The sequence below is a fragment of the Pseudorca crassidens genome, chromosome 16 (assembly GCF_039906515.1).
Source record: "Pseudorca crassidens isolate mPseCra1 chromosome 16, mPseCra1.hap1, whole genome shotgun sequence".
Classification (NCBI taxonomy): Eukaryota; Metazoa; Chordata; class Mammalia; order Artiodactyla; family Delphinidae; genus Pseudorca; species Pseudorca crassidens.
Genome location: NC_090311.1, coordinates 83,647,040 through 83,669,844, shown reverse-complemented (window position 1 = coordinate 83,669,844; position 22,805 = coordinate 83,647,040). Strand labels below are relative to the sequence as shown.

Below are 22,805 nucleotides of genomic sequence, written 5' to 3'. Positions count from 1 at the left end.
ATATGGTCGTACAGAGTGAAATCAGAAAGAGAAAAACAAATATCATATATTAATGCATATATGTGGAATCTAGAAAAATGGTACAGATGAACCCGTGTGCAAGGCAGAGACAGAGACACAGATGTAGAGAAGAAACGTATGGACACCAAGGGGGGAAAGTCGGGGGTAGGGAGTGGGGGGTGGGATGAACTGGGAGATTAGGATTGACGTATATACACTAACATGTATAAAATAGATAACTAGTAACAACCTGCTGTATAGCACAGGGAACTCCACTTTGCTGTGAAGTAGAAACTAACACAACGTTGTAAAACAACTGTACCCCAATTCAAGAAAAAAAAGGGCTGTAACAGGAGCCTAGCCAAAAAAAACCCCCAAAATCCCAACATTTGCTCTCACGTCAATACCCTGTCAAGGACAAACTTTAATTCATGTACTCTTTTTACTGATAATTTGAACATTTTTATTACAAGAAAATACTCATTACAAAAAAAGGCCAATAACTGCTAATTATGTGTTAAAGTTTTTGTGCTTTATTTTACTGTAATAACAGTCAAATCACAATAGTCTTCATTTTTTTTTTTTTACTGAGATATAACAAGTAATGGCAGTACCATCATAAATGAAAAATACTTTTATCAAATTATGTGAGAGAATAGGAGATATACATTTTTAAAAAAATCCATAAGTAGTATTTAACTACAAAAAACTAAACTAGTTAAAACTAAACAAAAAATTGCCTAAATCTGCTCCATATAACTGAATCCTTCTTACCTTTTCTAATTCTTGGCTGTTAATTTCATGTAACCAGCTGAGATGTTCATGAGCTTGCAAAAAATTGGCCAACTGTCCGTGTTGAGAAATAGGCTGAGATAATAATTTGCCTCGCTTTCCTTTCTCCAGATACCAACGGAAGAGAAAGTCTGAAAAATTCTATAAAGAACAAAGCCAAGAATTCAAGAATATATAGTAATACAGTTTTTAAAACTACATTTCTGGGGCTTCCCTGGTGGCGCAGTGGTTGAGAGTCCGCCTGCCAATGCAGGGGACGCGTGTTCGTGCCCTGGTCCGGGAAGATCCCAAATGCCGCAGAGCGGCTGGGCCCGTGAGCCATGGCCGCTGAGCCTGTGCGTCCAGAGCCTGTGCTCCGCAACCGGAGAGGCCCGCGTAGTGCCAAAAAAAAAAAACAACACACATTTCTGATAATAAAGTATTAAATTTCTCCCAAAGGTCTTAGACTCCAGAATAGAAATCCAGTTTTAAACACTCATTTCCTGCATTGTAGGGTCCTCAAACCACCTCATTTAACAAATGAGGCCATTCAGATCCAGAAAGGGGATCTTGCTCAGGGTCACACAGATGTGCACTGTCCAATAATATGGCAGTCACCGGTCACATGTAGCTGCTTAAACTTAATCTAAAATGTAAAATTCAGTCCCTCAGAGACACCAGTCACATTTCAAGTACTTGAAGGCCATCTGTGGTCAGAAACTCCATTTGGGACAGCACATATGGGCAAGATCTCCATTACCACAGAAAGTTCCACTGGACGGTACTGAGACGCTATCCTTCCAGAATGAAAGATTCTCAGGGGCAGAACTGGGTGCCACGTGTCCATGTGGGCTGGCACAATAAATCAGAATCTAGAGAGGCACATCCAGTTTCCCCACAGGACGTTTGCTGGATTCTGGGGTGGTGTGAGAGGCTGGGCTGGAAAGGAAGACAAAAGTGTCCTGCAGTCTCACAGTACTTAAGAGATATTTCCACTAAAGGGGGAATTCTGCAAGGAACACACCAGCCCCATAAGACATCTGAAACCAGAAATGAATGAATTTAACGGAAGTTGCAGTCAAGCCCTGACCCACCTCTATTCTTGATGTATTGAGTGATCTGCCTCTCATCTTACCTGTCTCCCAGGGGAAAGAACAGCATTGATTTCCGTCTTTACGGTTCTTTTATACACAATGTCCAAAATACAATTTAAAAAATTGCAAGGGACTTCCCTGGTGGTCCAGTGGGTAAGACTCCATGCTCCCAATGCAGGGGGCCCAGGTTCAATCCCTGGTCGGGGAACCAGACCCCACATGCATGCCACAACTAAGAGTCCGCATGCCGCAACTAAAAAAAAAAAAAAGATCCTGCATACCGCAACGAAGATCCCATGTGCCTCAACTAAGACCTGGCACAGCCAAAATAAAAATAAATAAATGTATATTTTTTGAATTGTAAGACATAAGAAGCAGAAAAATATGAATATGCAGGCAGCAGAAGCAGACCTAAGAATGATCATTTTGGAATCAGCACAAAAGGACTTAAAATAACTAGTAGACATATTAAAGAAAATAAAAGGAACAAAGCACAAAAGGATGGAAAATATCAACGGAGAATAAGAATCCTTAAAAGGAATAAAAATTATGATGGGCACAAAGTACTTACTTCAGCACTACTGTGAAATACGAGATAAGCCATGTCCAGCAATCAGGTACTGATCAAATAAGTTACATCCAGTCCATGAAATAACATAACAACATTAAAAATGTGGTTGTGTAATATTTAATGATATGGACAAATGTCTGTTATGTATTAAGTGAAATAAGCAGTTAATGAAACATGTTTGGTAGAGTAAAAAGACTAGAAGAATAAAACCAAATGTTAAAAAGGGTTCTCTCTGGGTGGTAGAATTATGAACGGTTTTTTAATCTTTTTTGTTTATAGTGGTTTCCTGAACTTTATACAATATTACCTTTATAGTAAGAAAAAAAATCAGTTTTTACATAAAGATCAACTGACTGAATAGACTGGCTTTAAGGAACAACTTAAATGTACCTGAATAGTGTCACAATGCGAACTTTAAAAAAAAATAGTAAGCGTAAAAAAACAACAACAGGGAGCATGTCAAAGAAGGAAAACAAGAATCTTAGGTGTACAGAAATCTGAGCTCTCTAAAAGCAGCATCCCATGCTCCCAAGATCTTCTACTCAAACTTTAGAACTCTAGCAATATCCGTATCCCTAAGTACTTTTAATTATAACTGAAAATATAAGAATAGAAATAAAAGTCTTAACATATTTTTCAGAGGTCAAAGAATCCGTCAGTAATATTTATATATAAAGAATTGTCTACCTATTTACAACGAAACATAATGTACAAATTAGTATCTGGTAATCTGCAAAAAGACTGTATCATCTTCCAAAAACCCCAAGTAAGATTTGAAATGGTAAAGTCTTCTTACAGGGTCCACAGCCTACACCCCCAGGGTTTGTTACCTGGTCAGCAAACTGTGTCATGTAGCGCTGCAGTCTGGCCTGGTTGTCAGTCTGCTCACACATTTGTACTAAGATATCAAAGTCACAGTATTTTTCTGCTAATGAAGCAGCCCATGGGTACTGGCCTAGTGTGACTATGGAAATGAGAACAGATGGAAAAAAATCCTGTTAGCGAAAACTTAGTATGTAATAAAAAAAATATTCCTTGAAATTTTACCTTTATTCATATTACATACTAAAGTTAATTAATAGAAACCTTTCCAGTTACTGGCATTTAGTTTCATAATCCATATAAACTCATTAAAGATGTAAATTCAGTCCCTTGCTTCATCACTGCCCACCTAAGATGCTATCCCCTTCCTTCATGTAGCAAGACAAGCTTCTTCTCTGAATCCTGGCTGTGACCGTCTCGTGTTCTCCTCTGAAGAGCCGTACCACCTCTCCACACCGTGGAGCGACCCTCGTCTGCTCTACCCTGCAGTCTAGCTGTTCCTGTGAAGGTCTGAGATGGTAAGCAGTCTCCACATGCTGTTAATTTATTTACTTTTAAATCATCTTTAACACCATCTAGGACACTTGTTACCTGGTAAGTAATGACAACGAGGCTGAATAAACGAACACAGAAAGCTGGACACAGGAAAGCTCTGCTTTAAGCTCTGAGCTACAGCTGGGTTAACGACATTACACTGCATAACACATTGCGTGAATGATTTGGCTCCTACATCTGTTCTGCAGACTCAAGACCCACAGCCCTCACTAAATATCAGGCACTTACGAAGCGGAGATAAGAGGTCTGATCTTTTCTGCAGGTATTCCATTTCCAGATTGTTGTATCTTTCTTGATCACTGGATCTGTCCACAGACTTGAGCTGAGAAACATAACCATCCAGGAAGCAATCAATCAGTGCTACCAGCTGCTCTGTCAGAATGTTTCGGAGGTTGCTGTCCGCCTGAGGATAAACCATTTTCAGGACAATCCCATGCTGGCGCACTATTGCTGTTCGGATGCCGGCAGGACCACTCGTTGCTGTAAATCACACAAAATAATATGACAAGTAAGGATTCTATAATGGCTACGGGAAAGACCAACTGCCTAAAAATTATATCCCGTCAGCCTTGATGGATGGAAAAAGAAATCCAATAGGAGGCCAGCTGATATTTTTCTATGTCCTGCTCAAACCCATCTTCTCTATGAGGATGGCCTCAGCAGAGCCAGGTGAACATGATTCTTCTTCCTTCTAACTTCCTTTAATGCTACTCCACTTATTTCCTTGTATTAAAACAACAAAAATTACAGTCAGTACATCCAGGGCCTGCTGCTATGAATAACTACACATACTAAAACCTAGTAGATGCCTGAGTACCAGTTTAAAAAAATGAGTTACAAAGAGATCTACAAATTATTCCAAGGCAACAAAGTGATTTTCGTAAGAACTACTCATCTGGGGGATGGCACTTATGTTGTTTTTCATTTCACTCACAAACTTGCACTAGGAGAACAACATGGCTTCTGAAAATAACAGACCATTAGAAATATGTTTTGATCAACTGCTAATGAATCAGTGTATTTGGGCTCAGTGCTTGCAATCTCACCTGTCCACGGAATATACTCAGGTTCTTTTTCTACTGGCTCTTCTCTTCTATACAAGGAGTTTCTATTTTGTCGATAATGACTAGCAGCTTGCAGCATGTCCTGGAATATGAAATGTGTTATCACATGCAGGAAGCAAGGGATCCCAGGATCTCTAAGATAATTGGAAACATCAAGTCTATTATTACAAAAAATTACTCGGCAGAGACCTGTTGCACTACTTTTTGATTCTTTCTGCATTTGAAATTTGTTTTACTCTAGAGTTTAACTTCAGTTTTAGAGAACTATGGTAACCGAACTAGGAAGACCATTACTATAAAGTCCATGAGCTAAAATTAAATGAAACATTTTAATCAAGAATATAAGTAGTGTGCTTTTGTGTAATTAAAAAGCATACAGTTACAGTAACATTAATACCTTTGCAATGATATACATGTCTTCTCCAAATAAAAGGTTTATTCTACCAAATAGAAACTTTTAACATGCACAAGGCAAACACTCAGATGTGTATTAACTGACTGATAAAATGACTGAGGTTTTCCTAACTTTTTGGAATGAACGAATGGCTAAACCATTATGGATCACTGGTGATGCAAAGTAGGAACATGGAGACCACTTCCTCCCCCATCCACAGCCTGGGCTTTGAGTTGCTGGTATCTTCAGCATGTGTGCGTACCTTGAGAATACTGTTCACACTGATCGCCACCTCCGCCCATTCAACTGGCTCCAAGGCCGTGTCCTTCAAGACTTGCTCCTCGTGCTCCAGTAAGCACTCCCAGACGCTATCTACCTGGGACACCTGAGGAAGGACAGAGACGGTACCTACTAGGAACAGAGATGGGCCACGCTTACAGCTGCCTGGAATCGACTCAGCAGGCTTTCCTCACTAAGTCACACGCTCTGCTCAGTAGTCAAAGGGACAGTCAGTGATGAAAACAAATTTAAAAGCCAAGAAAAGTTAGAATCTCCTAACTTTTAAAAGGTGGAGAGCCCAAATAACTGAGTCTGATAAATAAGCAAATTCTGGATTGGTAGCCAGTAGGTTTTGTATTTAAATATCAAGTAACTGAAATATTTGTTTATTATAGCTATGAGGGCTCAATGCCACCTTTAAATAGTACTAGGCTACAAATGATGTCACATAACAATGCGAGACCCCAAAGTAATGAATTAAACGAATGAACTAATGGATTAAAATAGTTATCCAACCAATGAACTTGCTAATTTCTTTCTTTGAAGAATTTCTTTTCTTTAGACATAATAGAAATGTTTGTAGAACAGCAGTAGCTACATAGAAACTAACTAAATACATAACTTGTAACTGTTCTATTTTTTGTCATTAATTAACACATGAAGGTAACTGTGCAAAAATATTAAGCACTGAAACACTTGTTTCCAGTTTCAGCCCCCAGTTAAGCTTTTCCCCCTTTATTTATCAAGTGGATATTTACTTGGCATTTAGAGTTTGCATAGCATTGGGTGCTCAGAGATAAGAAGAAATGGAAATTAGATTTGCTGCCCTCAAGGAACTTACAAACTAGTTGAAGGAACGATTCATAAACACATGCACAATGGAGCCCAAACAAAATCACTCTTCTTCTTTTAGTATTTCTGATGTCAGTCAAAGGCATCCTAACAGCCCTAGCAAGAAACCTCTGGCACGTTGAATTTGTAAGAATTTTTTACACTGTTAATGTGAAAAAGATAATGAAAGCATGTGATATAAAAGGCACGAAATAACATAAAAGCAAATAAAATCCCAAGACACTTGCTAGACAGCCTTACCACGTGAGTTACATGTTCAGTGGTTTCAAACATTGCTCATAAGCTGTACCAACACTGTTGAGGGCCTGTTCTGAAGCAGTTAACTCGCTTTATAGAGACCCAGGAGGTGCGGGGGCTCCTTCCAGACTGGCTACAGGTGGAGGGTCAACCCTCAAGCAGAGTCTGTATTATTTTACCTTCTATCCAGGGCTATGAGATCACATCTCCCCTACACAGCCCACCAATCAGAGCCTGACTTGGGTTATCCAGCTCTTCTCTTAAAATGCATACTTGTTTGTAATGTAATTTACCACTCCCAAGTGGATGGACAGGTAAAAAGAAAAAAAAAAATTGATACATATTTTTTCACTAAACACATGCATACCTCTTCAGCTCTCTCTTTTTATTATGGTTATGCCATGTGGGACGACCTTTAGAACTTCACCCAAAGGAAACTTAAGACCAGTAAATGTAAAGAGAAATTAAGATAAATGGTGATGTAAACAGTCTTAAACATTACTATCTTCCATATGGAGCATTCTTTTGAGGAACCAATCACATTTTTAGTTTTTTTTTTCCTATCACATTCCTACGGTGCTACTCATGAATTATGTATTCATCCAATTGATAATTTCCAGACCCTATTTCTTTTCCAGTTAATTGGAAAAATGTACTTATACATAATTAACTAGTATGCTTTGCACTTTGATCCAAAAGCAGAAAAAGCAACCAGGTTCTTGCTCAACTCAATTTGTCATTAATAATTAAATAAGAAAAACAAAAACTTTACCTTGTAAAATTATGTATGAATAAAGACAAAAAAGGACACAAAAATGACAACAGTTTGGTTAGATCATGAAATTTGAGGTGAACTGTCTTTCTTTTTTTTCATTCAGATTTCAGGTATACTTGATTAAAAAACAAAATAAAACAGAAAAGTGCTTTGCCTTACATTCCCTAGAAAAAGCCCAAATGTATAAAAATGAGGCCTTCAAACTAAACACATTTAAGGAGTCAACAGAACTGAACATAGTTCAGTGTCTTATTTTTGGTTGCAGTACATCAAATATTAAGAGTAGAAGAGACCCTTGGCACAGGCTGTTAGATGCTAGATGACAGCCGGACTGCACGAGGAAGGAGATAAAATTAGAGGCACCAAACAGAAAAACTTCCCAAATGCAAAAAACAATTCCAAATTCCACAGAGCTGGGGGAAGAGCTAGCAGTTTCTAAACTCAGATAACGCCACAAAGGGAGAAGGAACAGCCCTAGTGAAGGACTACTCCTGAAGCAACTGACTAGCACACCCAAAACAGCCTGCTGAATGGTGGCTCAGAGCCAGGATCTGTGGTCTCAGCTGAGTCAACCGGCCCCTGGGTCTTGGCGTCAACACCTGTAAAGGGAGACGGGAAAGTCAGCCCTGCCTTTCATGAGGTTGTGAGGTGTCACTCAGGTACCAGAGCTGTGTGCTCTGACCAGTGCCCAGCTGCCACCAGCTGGCCAGCACCTTCATCTTTTCTCCTTCCCAAGTTTACAGCAGGTTTTTCTTTTCCTCTGAAAATAAATCTGACTTTAAAAGTGAGGTGTAGAGCAGGATCCCAGCAGGCAGCTGAGGAGAGTTTAGTGAAGGGACTGTTTACAAAGATGTGAGCAGGAGTCAGGGGACCAAGGCGGGATGGTGCAGCCCCGGGCTAGCAAGATGGGGAGCCACAATTAGGTCCAGGCCTGAAGGGGAACTGGGACAGAGCAGTCGCTGGAGGGGCGGAGAGGGCGGCCTGAGAGGAGCCTGGTCTGACAGCAGGCACAGCAAACAGGTGGAAGCAGCAAGGAAGGAAGCTGGGGACGACAGCTCCAAGCTCTGACCTGATGGTGCTGCACCTTCATCAAAACAACAGAAGCCGGGGGACAGGGGAGCCCACCATGGAGATGCCCTCTGGGGCAGAGTCAAGACGTGGTGTGGAGAAACACAAGGAAAACATCCAGACGTGATAGGGAAGACTTTGTAGTCATCTTTACAAGCCCTAACTTACAGGGAAAGCGATAGATGAGTGATACTTCTGAGGGATAATTTACCCAGAAAACATGGAGTCCAATTTAAAACTTCAATGACATCTTTTGTTCTCAATCCTTTCCTCACTGGGGGCCCGTTCTGTAAATGGCACAGCGCTCCAGAGCCGCACTAAGGGGAGGACGGGTCTCGTCTCACCTCTCTGAAGAAGACGTCTGCGGGAGTCAGGTTGCACGGGATGTCGCAGTCCCTCTTGTTTAAGGCCATCAGTATCGCTGTGTTGACAAGGTCGGAAAGCCTCGAGTGGTGGTTCTTGAGGACGATGGCGGCGGCCAGCTTCTCAGCGTGTTCACAGAGCAGCAGCCGTGTGGCCATCGGCAGCCCTCTCACTGGAAAAGTGCCGAGACGTCCAAACAAGCCGACCTTGAGGCAAGACGAACACATATTCTTAGAAAGCATTCACAGTAACATACAGGAGAACGCAGTCACATTTCCACCAGCAGCTCACTGGGTACAGAGATGCTGGCCCCATCCTCCCCCAGAAAGACCTCCGTCTATTGGTCTTTGGGGCTGTTCCTAACACTCTCTCTCTCTCTCTCTCTCTTCAGCCAGGGCCATTTACACCTGTAAGAAAGTACAGACATTCCTGTTCTAAGATTAGGGTCAACTACTGTTGTCTCTACCTACCTTATTCCTCAAATGATTGTTTATGGTTATCAAAATCATAAAATTGTTCTTTTCTAGCTACATTGATCAACTCCCCTAGACTCCAGACCTTCAGAACTAGAAACTCAGCAGCCTCCACCTTCCAGAACCCTAAAGCCATGGGGAGGGTTGGGGGGGAGGGTGTCTCTGACCCTTTGCATCAGCTGCCTCTGATTTGCTTGATGCCCATTTCTGGCTTGAGGAGGAGAGTTTTATATTCAGAATTATTTTCTTAGATACAAGTATCCAGTTGTACATTTTTCCTGATTATTAATGTAAATCTTTCAATGAAATGAGCTCTAAATATTAAAGGAAATATAAAGGCACAGGCAGACTGGGATTTTTAGATCTGGCTAGACATTCCCTTGCAACGGATGCTACTGCCAACAGCTGTGTGACTCCATGAGGGTCTGAGGCCCAGGGAGGCTGTACCAGGAGATACCACAACGGCTCCAGCCCCATGGCTCCCCCCTTCGCCCCCCGCCGATAACTTAGCATCCCCGCAGTGTGGCATGTGAGGGCCACGGACTCCTCCCACCCCAGCCTTCTGCACACCCTTCTGCAAAGTGACCTTGCCACTCCTCCCATCAAGAGGCACAATCAAGTTCCCAATCCCTTTTATCTGGCCTGGCCTTGTGACTTGCTTTGACCAACGTCGCTTTGGTGGAAGTGATAATATGTGACGTCTGAAGCCTACAGCTTCTAAATTCATCCCCTTGAAGTGCCGCCTGGAGACCACAGGAGGCCAGTCCAGCCTAGAGGAGGATAAGACTAAGTGGGGGGAGAACCAAGAGGCCCCAGCGGACGGTGTCACCGACTGCCAGTCTGACAAGAGATGCCTGGGGACCTGCCAGCTCAGCCCACCCCAAATGCAGTTCAAGGAGAGGGCCCAGGGGAAATCAGCAAAGAACCGCCCCTGCTAACCCACAGTTGTTTTAACCCACCACATCCGGGGGTATTTGTTATGTATTAAGAGTTAACTGATAACACCTGACAATTACATCAGAAGAAAACATGTTTTTTCCCCATTGATCTGCAGCCCACCTAAAACACTAAGAAAAGACTCAATGAACAAATAAAGTTCTCTTGCCCAGACAGTAAGAGCAGACTGGAGCCAGACTGTGCATTAAAACTGAAGCAGAGGGCTTCCCTGGTGGCGCAGTGGTTGAGAGTCCGCCTGCCGATGCAGGGGACGCGGGTTCGTGCCCTGGTCCGGGAAGATCCCACATGCCGCGGAGCGGCTGGGCCCGTGAGCTACGGCTGCTGAGCCTGCGCTTCCGGAGCCTGTGCTCCGCAACGGGAGAGGCCACAACAGTGAGAGGCCCGCGTACCGCAAAAAAAAAAAAAAAAAAAAAAAAAACTGAAGCAGAGTGAGGTATTAGAAACAACCAAGGTATTTCTGGAATCCTCTAGAACCACACTGTCCAATAAGATAGCCACTATCCAGCAAAGTGGTGACTTTAAGTTAATTAAATTTAAATTTAGAAAACTTCAGTTCCTCAGCTGCAGCAGCAATTTCAAGTGTTCAGCAGCCACACAGGACTGAGGCTGCCACGCTGGGCGGCACAGCCACAGGGCAGTCCCATCACCACAGAAGGTTCTATTAGGTGGCACTGACTTCAGTCTCTTTAACAGGGAGGCATACTGATTCTGGGGAAAAGTGTGCAAAAATGGATTTAAATTAATTCTTTTGGATTATGCCTGGGAGCCACAACTGATCAACAAGGTAAGGATGGGTGATTTTGTGTAACAACTCTGGCTAGCAGCAAAAACATTTTCTATTATTAGGCTCAATATAAATGGGAATTCCCTTACCCCTTAAAAAAAAAGAATACTTTATATGAGTATTTGATGCTAATGGCACCTCGAAATTAAACATCCACATAGAAAAACCTGTCACCACCTTCAGATTCTTCACTGTCTTTCTAGTAATACAAAATCAACTCGGGAAAACCTAAGTTTTATATAAAAGCACACAGGAAATCCGAATGAAAAGCAGGGTATCATAGGATGTAACAAGAAAAGCTGAAATAACATTTCTGCTGAAATACACTATTTTTCTTCTTTTTATCCTATTTTCAATGCAGCTTTGCTTCTTGTAGTAACAGGCCTCCACACAGCCCTGGAATTATTTACTTAAGTCAGCAAAGAAAATGGGCAACACTAGTCATGTCCCACCCAATGAAACACCTCAGAATTAGTGAGAAAGGGTCTCCCACTGTCCTGGAGAGAGCCACAAAGGGCACAGTAAAGCCAGGTGTCTGGCCATCCCTGTTCACAGCGACTGGGATGCCTACTTGGTGAATGAAGTCCATAAGGAAAGAATGGGCTTTCATCTTGTCTTCGAGTTGGTGGAGAATAATCAAAGATGTATTGCTGAACCCAGGTGCTTCTGGTGAAACACAATAACAAGACAAAAACATAATACACTGGCTTGACAGAAAGTACTGCTATTAAAAGTTAAGAAAAATCTATACAAAAGGAAAGTACTAACCTTTCAATGCAATTATTAATTACATTATCCAAGAGGTTAAAAATTTAGATGAAACTTTTGGGGGTTTGATACAATTCATACCGTATTTATTCAAAACACAAATATGTTATTATTAGTTTAATCACTTGTATCATTCTAAGCTTGACAGCTCAAAACAGTCAAAGAAAGAAGGTGAGCACTGATGTTTTCTTCCTAAGACTCTAGTGAGAATTACTTGCTAGGCAGGAAATTAGGGATTGAAAGGATGTTTGTGACAGTTACATGGTCCTTGGGGACCCCTGAGTGCCCCGATGCTGCGTGGAGGGTAAGACGGACAGTCACCCAGGCCGAACAGGAGGACACATGCCCACTTCTACAGGCTGAGATCTGACCACTGCTGCTCTTAGAGAAGCACATAATTTCCATTAGCCAAATTCAGTAGTTATGCTAGAATTATCATTTAATTTGGGGCAAGTGTCAAATGCCTACCTATGCCACCAATTTCCTTTTAGAAATAAAATGCTGAGAACGCTAAGTAGGGCTGATTAATCTGTTCAGACAGAACATGTAGGATTTGCTCCAATGTTTCCTCCGTTTCTATTCTACTATGTAGACCTGTTCTGAGCCCTTTATGTATGTATGCCTGTATGTATGTAAAATAGATGAGGTGTTTTTTTCTTTTTTTCTTATTTTGGCCATGACGCACAGCTTGCGGGATCTCTGTTCCCCGACCAGGGACTAAACCCGGGCCATGGCAGTGAAAGTTCCGAATCCTAACCACTAAGACCATCCAGGAGCTCCCTGTTCTGAGCGCTTTTAAGAATCTACTATGGGCTTCCCTGGTGGCGCAGTGGTTGAGAGTCCACCTGCTGATGCAGGGGACATGGGTTCGTGCCCCTGTCCGGGAAGATCCCATATGCCGCGGAGCAGCTGGGCCCGTGAGCCATGGCCGCTGAGCCTGCGCGTCCGGAGCCTGTGCTCCACAACAGGTGAGGCCATAACAGTGAGAGGCCCGCGTACCGCAAAAAAAAAAAAAAAATCTACTATAAGGAAAGTTACAACTTTTATAAAATACTGAATTAATATTAAATTGTTTCAGAAAATAAAAAATATGCACTAAGAAACGCTTGAACAAAAGAACCAGAATGTTCTTCTCCATAACATTAAAATTAGGATGCTCTTACCCTCGGGGACAGACTCAGCCCACCGTGGATCAGAAGCAGGGTAGTCGTCCACCAGGTCCACGCTGATTTGGGTAACAGCTCTGTCTAGTTCACAATTGGAATCCGAATCAGAGTGAGAGGAAAACAGCTCATCAACTATCATTTGAGCATGACCTAAATCTTTTCTGAAATAAAATCAGAAAACAAAAGTAAAAGTATTAGGAGATATGGGGATATATGTATATGTATAGCTGATTCACTTTGTTACAAAGCAGAAACTAACACACCATTGTAAAGCAATTATACCCCAATAAAAATTTTTTAAAAAAGTAGAAGTATTAAACTCATCATGAAGTTAATTGTGAAATTAAAAGTCCCATATGTTAGCCCAAAGTTTATTACTTCTAATAACATTTATTTAAAAGGGAGACAATTATGCATTCATTAATTCAACAAATATGTGTTGAACACTGATAATATGCAGGCTCTGGAGACAGAACAATAAACGAAACATCAGAACACAGTCCTAAGACTTCACAAAGTATACAGTGGCATGAGGAGTCAGATAATTAAAGAAGCAGTTACACACACACACTAGACAGGGAAAGAACAGAGGCCACATAGCACACAGAGGGAAAACCAAAACCCCCGACGGGCAGGGAACACTTCCTGGAGGAAGAGGTGCAGGGGGGTGGGGGTGAGTGTGGGAGGGGCACACAGCAGCAGAGAGAGCACAAGGCACACCTCTAAGAAGTACGCCTGCATCCCAGCAGAGAACGGAAGCCCTGGGGGAGAGAAGATCACCCAGTGAGGAGAGAGGGAAGAAGGGTCCAAGGCAGACCTCTTAGAAGCAAAGGACAGAGCACAGAAGGTCTCGTAAAGCACGTGACAGAGTTTGAGCTTAGAAGGAAATGTCGCGATCTGTTCTATTTTTAAAAGATCATTCTAACTACGCTATGGAGATGAGGGATCAGACAGGAGGGAGAAAAATCCAGTGAGGAAGTTACTGCAGAAATCTATCCAGGCAAGAGAGGACGGGAGTTTCCATCAGCAGCAGCTGCAGCAGCGAAGGAGACAGGCAGACAGCTTTGAGAAAGAGACACAGGAGGGAAATTCTGGCCATCGGCTGGGTCTGATGCGTAAGGATGACTGAACAACTGACTGTGGCTGCTAGGACCTGCCACTGGAACAGGGGCTAGGAAAGAAAGAATAAGCTCTGGAGAAGACAAGCACAGTTTCACATGTGTTACAACTAGGTTCCTGTGGAACACACAACTGCTTCTGAACATTCTTCATTTGTATGTAATGGCCCAGAGCAAGGTAGGGCTGTGCTTCTTCAGCAAATGAAGCCAAGGAAGGAGGAAAGATGGCACAGGGAGTAGAAAGAGAAAAATATGGAAGACGATAACAACTGGAGGCGACGTCTCAGGCAGTTTAGCTGTAAACAGGAACAAACAGAAGAGGTGCTAGCTCAAAGGGGGACAACAAATCAAAGACTGGTCTTTTTTAAAAATGGCAGATTAAATATGATTAACAGCTGATGAGAAGAGGCCAGCACAAGGTTAAAGATGTAGAAGGGGAGTAACTGAGAGAGTACAGTCTCAAGGGAAACAGGACACAATGGCACTCAGAACAGAGAGACTGGCCTTAGGAAGAAGAACACCTCTTCCTACTCCCCAGGGAGGGAAAGGGAAGAGGAGCCGGGATGCAGGTAAGTTTGTGGGCGCTAAGTACAGGGAGTTGTCCTCTGATGGCTTCTACTATCTCTGTGCAACAGGAGCCTGAGTCAGCTGCTTGGGGGGGAAAGGGGCAGAGAAATGGGAAGGTAGCGAGGCGAGGAAAGGGTTGAAATGGTCTCTGCAGAAGAGGAGACAGAGCTGACCAGAGAAACACAGAAAAACTGCCGCGAAGTGTTAAAGGCAAGGTTGAAGCCGGAAACCTAGTTATGCTAGAGGTCATGGGAATACAAAGTGGACCACAGCATGATCACTCAATAATGAACTATTTTAATCAAAAGACTAAGTTTCTTAAAACTCTCACGAACGAAAGATTTTATATTTATATTAAGTAAAATCAAAATAATATAAAAATTAATTTCAAAGAAACCATGCTATAAAAATAGTAATATTACCTTAGCAAAAAACTGAATGGATAATAGTTTAGAGTTCTATCCACCAGCTTTGACCCCCTGAAAATAATTCTGGTTGTCACGGTTTGGGGGGAAGGATGCTACTGGCATCAAACGGGAAGAGGCCAGAGATGCTGCTAAACGCCCTACAGTGCACAGGACGGCCCCACAACAAAGACCATCTGGCCTCAAATGTCAGTAGTGAGAAGGCTGAGAAATGCTGCTTTAAAGGTTCCATGATCCCATTTGTGAAGAGGCTAATTTTTTTAGACCATTGGCTGACACCACCCCAGAAATGACTTCTTGTTAACCTCATGGTACTTTATGCTAAACAGGATAACACAGTTGTGTCAGAAGCCCAATAACACCAGTCCTAAGGTTACTACGTTCTGAGCACTTGAGGTCAGGGACCCCTTTTCGTACTTAATCATCTTCCCCAGTAAAACATTTAGAAATGACTATACTGGGTTGAATAGTGTTCCCCCAAATCCAAGTCCACCCAGAACCTCAGCACGTGATCTTATTTGGACATAAGGTTTTCGAAGATACGATCAGCTAAGTTCATGCTGAGGTCATACTGGATTAGGGTGGGCCCTAAACCCAATGACTGGTGTCATCATCAGGACACGTGAAGACAGATGCACAGGGAAGAAGGCCATATGCCAATACAGACAGCTGGAGGGATGCATATGTGGCCAAGGAAAGCCAACAACTGCCCGCAATCACCAGGAGCTAAGGGAGAGGCTAGCGAAGACCCTTCCCCAGAGCCTTCAGAGGGTACACGGCCCTGCTGCCACCGTTCTCTTGGACGTCTGGCCTCTAGAACTGTGACAGAATAAATTTCTATTGTTTTAAGCCACCCAGTTTGTGGCAATTCACTACAGCAGGCACAGGAAACTAGTACAGTGACTCCATTACCATTTAAATGTTGAGATGCCACAAGTCTGACAGAACTGTTAATTAAAGGATAAATTTATACAAGATAAAATCAGAGTATTAATCCAAATCTTGGCAGTCAGACTGAACACCATGCAACAGAACAAGACTAAAAGAATACTATTTAAAAACAGAAACAAAACACTGGTGCCCTCTTCTGGACAGGAAATTAAGCTCAGTAGACCATCAGTACGATGGCACAGAATTTTCAAACTGTGAATGCACTGCAAAGTCTCAAGTGTGTCCCTTCTGTGAGAGGGAGCCTCCACGCACCAGACGCCACTAGGAGTGGAATTACGGGACCGTGAGCTGAGCGCGGCAAAAATGGAGGCGGTAAAGTCTGACTATTTCTTCAAAACAAAAATCTGCTAAACCCCAATTCCAGAGACATTAAGCAATCTGTCCAAAGTCTCACACAGTTAATCGGGACAGAGCAAGGGCTGGATCACAATTTTCCCGAGTATTCATTCCAATATAAATGGAAGGTACCAGATACAGAACGTGCAGAATGTGTGTGCAGGACAAACTGAAATGACTGTATAGGGTCAGCAAGTGCGACAGAGCGAGTGCAGTTGTTTCCTCCACCCCGCGCACACCCTCCTGCGAGCAGCCTTCCACGGGGCCTCACCCCGGGACTCGCTGGGGCCAATGGGATATTAGCAAATGTGACCAAGCAGAAACCCAAAGAGCACTTGTCCAGCGAGGCTTCCTCTCTTCCACTTCCAGAGCCCTGAGGTTTGTGAGCAGGCCAGGGTAGCCTGCTAGAGGAAGAGATGCCACATGAGGCAGACAGAGCTGACCAGCCAGGGTCCCCAGATGGGAGCAAGTGTAACCAGACAGCTGGCTGCTGACCACAGACCATGCGCGAGCCCAGGCAGGACCAGGAAAACTGCCACCCCAGCACAGCCCCAAACAGCCAGACGCAGGGCCAGAAGCTGTATTAAATAAGCCACTGAGTTCTGTGGTGATTTCTACACAGCAGAACTCAACCAACAGGCCAAGACTAATTCCTTTACAACAGCGATGATAACCCTTTGTATGCAACTTCACTGCCTTCACATTATACATAAAGCATGCCTGCAAGCTGCCTTCATGACCACCATTTCTAGTGGGACATTGTTTCCATCGAGTGGAGAGGCTGTGTTACACCAGGTCTCTCCCAGCCTAGCTGGAACCCTCCCGCGGCTACCAAGTTCAGAACAAGAGTTTGTTAAAGTGCTAAAGCTCAGAAAAACATCTTCTCCTGGATGGCTTCACTCCTCCAACTCGTTCCCACTAGTCAACAAATAAGCAGCATATGTCAGTAACATGTGTCCTCAAACATCAAAAGGGCAGTAATTTTAAAGACTTGTCATACCTGCAGTATTGCAGAAAAGCAGCTTTTAGCAATTTGGTTTTATCTTCCCGGGCAATAGTTTCATTCTTGGTAGAGGTGTCAAAAACCACACTCTGTAAAATAACAAACTATAATTTAGAGGTGAAGGTATAAGAATATTCTTAGTTATTGGACTAAACACTGGACCCACCTATGAGAGCAACAGTACAGACACACAGCTGTTTGCCGTACTCTCTATACCAACGGTTTATATATTGATACTTAAGACATTTATTGAAACAAGATAAAACACACCAAATGATCAACTAAAGTCCTATAGAAAATGTATATATAATTCAGGAATTATATTGGGAGTAAAATCATTTGCAGATTTCATCACAACACAACCTTCTTATAGGCTTACCCTTATACAACTCATCACAAAGTGTATTTCTAAGCATAATGGTTGATTTCAATCTTAACATACAGCAGTATTATGAAAACCACATGATTACAAAAGAAAAAACGTAAAAAAAAAAAAGTTACTTTCTGTTGAACCTGTATCAAATCATTTTCATTTTGAATTACACAGTCTATATATTTTACATACTATTCAAATGGAAATTACCCCAAACAGTGTTAATTTTTAGCCTCCTGTAAAAGAATGATAAAAATCTTTTTTACGGATCAGGGTATTTCAGAATTCAAGATGACAGGAAAAAAAAATGATGTTTTTTTCCCCCACTCTCCCCTCAAAAATCATCCCAGAAGAAAAAGAAACACAACCACCACACATCTGCGGTTCCAACTGCAACACACAAAGATGGAAACCAGAAGGGAGGAGCAGCAAGTGACAGAGCAGGGAGGAGGCCAGGCAAACCCGTGCAGTGCGGGGACAGGCCCTGAGGCCAAGAAATAGGGAAGTTCCAGGCAGATAGCAGGCAAGGGGCTTCTCTAGAGACGTGACCCTGGGCAAAGCTTTACGGAAAGGCGCCTACGCAGCTGCTGGAGGGTGTGGGAAGATTAAGCCATATATCAAAGAAAAGTAAGCAAATATGAAATTAGTCCACTCCAAGAATCGCACAAAGTTGTACACTAAAGGAAATGTAATCAGCACACTGCTTCACTCTGGACTATAAACAACATTCACATAGCCCTTATAATGGAAAAAATGTACACTGGGGTGATAAACGCAGAGAGGAATGTAGGTTACCCAAGTCCTCATCCTCCAACAGGAGATCTACAGACGACGAGAATTAGTGAATGAGAGACAGCAATACACGCATATTACTTAGAAATGTGGAGGCAAACACCAAAAAAAAACAGCTGAAGGACTTACAAGTAGTCGCTTCTGAATAAGAGGACAAAAGAGATGAGAGAGATAAAAGAACTAATGTCTTCATCACAACTCTTTTAAAAGGGTCTGACTTTTAAACATTTGTGGGAAACACCCTGATAAAAATCGTTAAATCCTTCGCAAATCAGCTACACTTTAAATCAACTATACTTAAAAAAAAAAAAATCTTATGGAACCACGTTACCTCATTGCCTGGTCCAGCAACTGAAGATGCCAGGGAATCTTCAAGGTCTTCTGCCAATACGGACACATTTTCCCTTGAAGTAATAGACACCAATCCACTGTTTCTAGAAAAAAGGATAGGAACGCCCCCACAGGAACCAGCTCCTAAAATACTATCTCCTAAGAGAAAGAAAAGTACACGATCAGATAGACATAACCAAAAAGTACTTTCCTAAATCCACCTCCCAGCAGAAAATCCTGGTGATATCCTTTGCCGTGTTACTCCTACTCTGTAATCCCGCATCAAAAGTCAAGGCTCCCCGCTATCTGGAGTGGTAGGCTGTGTCCTTCACTGTGCCTTGCAAGAGTAGTGGGTACAGAGCACCAAACGAGAAAATCATCCCTTCTGCAAGACTCAGAGTACAGCTTGCCAACCCTACCTTGACTTACTGAGTAAGCCAGTGCGGAAGGAAAAGGTTTAAGCTCTCTTGTAGTCTTAACAGCATCCCACTCACCACTCACCAGAGTCAAGGCTCTGGTGCTGGGACTAGAGAATTGAGGTTCCATCCTGCTGCCTCACATGGATTTTGCCCTTTGCCCCTTAAGACCCTGATGAGACTGTCTGCTTGGTGTTTTTCACTGCTGGCTGGCTCCCCCCATCACCCACACCTCCCCCCCAATTCCAGCCCCCTTGCATGAGTCCAGCACCTGGGATTCTTCTTACCCAGGGGTCTGGACAAACATTTAAAGAACATCAGCTCAGAATAAGTCACTCTTACTGATCAGGAACAAGCAATTACTTCTGTTAGCATCAGTTCTTTTCTTCTTGGCCTCTTCTGGGAAAAACGTTACTATTTTTTGCCCATAAATGTATCAGTTTGGGAACTCTACCACCCTTCCAGTTTTTCAGCTACTGTAGGCGTGGTATTGAATGTCACAGGCATCATGCTTGAAGCAAAGTTTATGGAAAGAGAACAAAAACTGCTCAGAATGACTAACGAGTTCCCTAATCCTGTTTTCTAAAACCACTACCCTACCTTGTGTGTTGAAGACGATTTTCTCCCGAGGAAGAGAAAACTTCCCAGTTCCTGTGGAGCACACGTAGACAGCACTTTCAGTATACAGATAGGCAGTCTGGTTTGAAAAGTTTGGGACCATCAACTGACACATAATCAAGTCTTCAGACTGAAAATTAAATTTAAGATTACATTTAATCACAATTGAAACAAAAATACTTGTTTGTATGATTTTGTAATTCACACTTTTGTACGCTCATAAAAATGATAAAATAATTTGTTGATTATCCTTGTGAAAACCTAAACACTATCCATCAGATGATTTACAAAACATGACAATAAGTTTATAAACATCAATTAGAGAGACCATTTGCTGAGTTGCAAATAATTAGCAAAGTTTGAAAACGTTTCCATGGTGATAAGATTTTAACTAACCGCCTGTAACAAATGTGAGGAAGAAAATAAAAGGATTAGTTCATTATTTATTTTAGAATCGACAAATTTATTTATAAACGACCCCTGATAAATATTGTCTTTTTCTTCACTGTCCAGATATCAAGCACAAGAAAACTGAGTTAATTTGATCATATATGAAATTAAAAATAGAAATAAGACCTAATTAAATCATAAAATTAGCGAAAGCTAAAAAGGATATTCCGTTTATTAAAAGAATTTTACAAACATAACATAAACATGGAATTTTTTTTATTCTCAAATTGTCTTCTTTATACCCTTTCCCACTGTCTGAAAAATTTTAACACTGAGCATATTTTTCTTGTATAATCAGAACACATAAGGTTTATTTCTGTTTGAAATAAAAGACCAAACTAAAAGATTTCCTTAGGGCACTCAGCTACACAAATCATATTAAGAGTGAGAGTTCAACAGAATTAGATACTATACAAGATTAAATGAAATGAATTTACAGCAGTTAAGGCCTTTCCTCAAAAACATCATACTTATTCAACAATGTTCAATTGCTATTAAGAAGCTTAAAATTAGAGAGCTTGCCTTTTAATCGTTCACATGAAATTTGACAAGTATAGAATGTGGTTACCTACAAATATAATCCTACTTTGAGGAAAAATGGGATTTTTCTATAGTATATAGGGCTCAAAACCAAAGCCCAGTTCATGTCAGGTTTCTTCCTTATTTTTCACTCTGCAGTTCATCATCAATGTTTTCCTTCTCAGCGATACTGAAATGAAGACCCCTTCACAGAGCTACGGCAGGAGAGGCACACTCCTCGCTGTGAGGGGCTCCCACTCTCACTTCTCTTTAGCTAAGGCTGAACAAAGGACTGAGTATGAGATGGCAAACAGAATGCAATGTCTAAAAACTAGCTATTTAAAATGTATTTCCAGGAACTCCTTGGCAGTTCAGTGGTTAGGACTCTGCACTTTCTCTGCCAAGGGCCCAAGTTCAATCTCTGGTCAGGGAACTAAAATCCCGCAAGCTGCCAAAAATAATAACAATAAAGCAATAAAGAGATTTAAATAAAATAAAATAAAATGTACTTCCAAGCTCTGCAGATGAATTTCTCAAAGAATCTGACCCTGCAATGGTTAGGAAAAGAACTCAGCATGTTACTGTCACTTTGTACTTTAACTTACAGATGGAAACCTTACCTGAAAAGGTGGGTTATACTGAGTGACTTCCACAGTCACTGCATCTGACATTTGGTAGCCGTTATCTTCTACTGTTACCAGCGAGTAATAGACGAGACAGGGCTTGTCTGCCAGGTGCCATGCCGCTGACAAAATCAGGAGACCATCGCTAATTAGTGAGAAAGAAAGATCTATTGTCTCTTGGGAAAACAGTCCGTCAATGTCTTGAAGAGTTAAACACGCATTTCCCGTATGACCTAGCAAGCCCAGTCCTAGAGACTGGGACCTTATAGTGGCTTTACTCATGATTGCCTAAAACTGGAAACAACCCAACATCCTTCAACTGCTGAATAGATAAACAAATCCTGGTAAATCTATACAATGAACTACTACTCAGCAGTAAAAAGGAAGAAACCACTGAATAAATATCAAATGCATTATGCTAAGTGAAAGAAGCCACACTCAAAAGGCTTTATACCCTATGATTCCATTTATACTATAAGGACAGAAAATACATCAATGGTTGCCAGGAGCCGCAGGTGGAGAGAGGGGTTGACAAAAGAGTACCAAGGAAATTTTGGAGCGATAGAACTGTTCTGTATCTTGATTGCGGTTCTAGTTAAATGACTACGCGCTTGTCAAAACTCACCAAATTATACATTAAAAAGGGTGCAAGGTATTTTCTATATGTAAAATATAACTCAACAAATCTGACTTAAAAAGACCAACAAATCATCAATTACAGGGATTGGCAAAGTGCAGCTCTCAGACTAAACTGAGCCCAGGTTGAGGCTTTGTAAATGAAGCTTTCCTGCCATGCAGCCACGCCACTTGTTATGTGTTGTCTATGGATGCTTTAATGCTACCACTGATAGAGTAAAAGAGCTGCAGTGAAGACCACATGGTCCCCAAAGCCTGAAAATATAAAAGTTTTGGAACCTTCACAGGAAAGGTTGCCAACCCCTGATCTGATCTGTTCTTTAAAGCTTACTTTTGTACAGAGGAAAAACATGTTGTTTTTAATTTTAATAACCAATCATAGAACTGCTGCTGTATATTCAAGCTGCTGTATATGTGAAAAACAAACCTTTTTCCATCTTAAAGTGTATATGGTCCTCTTAAGTCTATCAAAGTTGTTGCCCCCAACCAATTAAATGGTCTCTAATCTCAACCCTTCTAAAACATTTAGTAGCATTTTTAGCAACTCTCGGTTCAAGTCTCAGAAATATTAACAGGGTGGCAAGCACCCTCTACTGACAACTAAAAATAATAAACCGAGCTAGTGGCTGGACAACATGCACTTCAAACCAAGCAG

The 22,805-nt window shown here is 41.8% G+C and overlaps 1 protein-coding gene across 2 annotated transcripts in view; it reads right to left on the bottom strand.

Moving 5' to 3' along the window:
* Window positions 1-22,805, bottom strand: part of NUP133 (nucleoporin 133) — a 57,171-nt gene that overhangs the window by 16,130 nt on the left and 18,236 nt on the right. For both annotated transcript variants that reach the window (XM_067711154.1, XM_067711153.1), the window contains exons 9-20: window positions 21,512-21,659; window positions 19,905-20,052; window positions 18,890-19,047; window positions 17,391-17,482; window positions 12,991-13,154; window positions 11,631-11,725; window positions 8,827-9,051; window positions 5,534-5,656; window positions 4,860-4,959; window positions 4,042-4,293; window positions 3,267-3,400; window positions 775-933 (exon numbers count right to left, since the gene is read on the bottom strand). In XM_067711154.1, coding sequence (XP_067567255.1) covers window positions 775-933; window positions 3,267-3,400; window positions 4,042-4,293; window positions 4,860-4,959; window positions 5,534-5,656; window positions 8,827-9,051; window positions 11,631-11,725; window positions 12,991-13,154; window positions 17,391-17,482; window positions 18,890-19,047; window positions 19,905-20,052; window positions 21,512-21,659 — 1,798 coding nt within the window. The remainder of the gene's footprint in view (window positions 1-774; window positions 934-3,266; window positions 3,401-4,041; window positions 4,294-4,859; window positions 4,960-5,533; window positions 5,657-8,826; window positions 9,052-11,630; window positions 11,726-12,990; window positions 13,155-17,390; window positions 17,483-18,889; window positions 19,048-19,904; window positions 20,053-21,511; window positions 21,660-22,805) is intronic.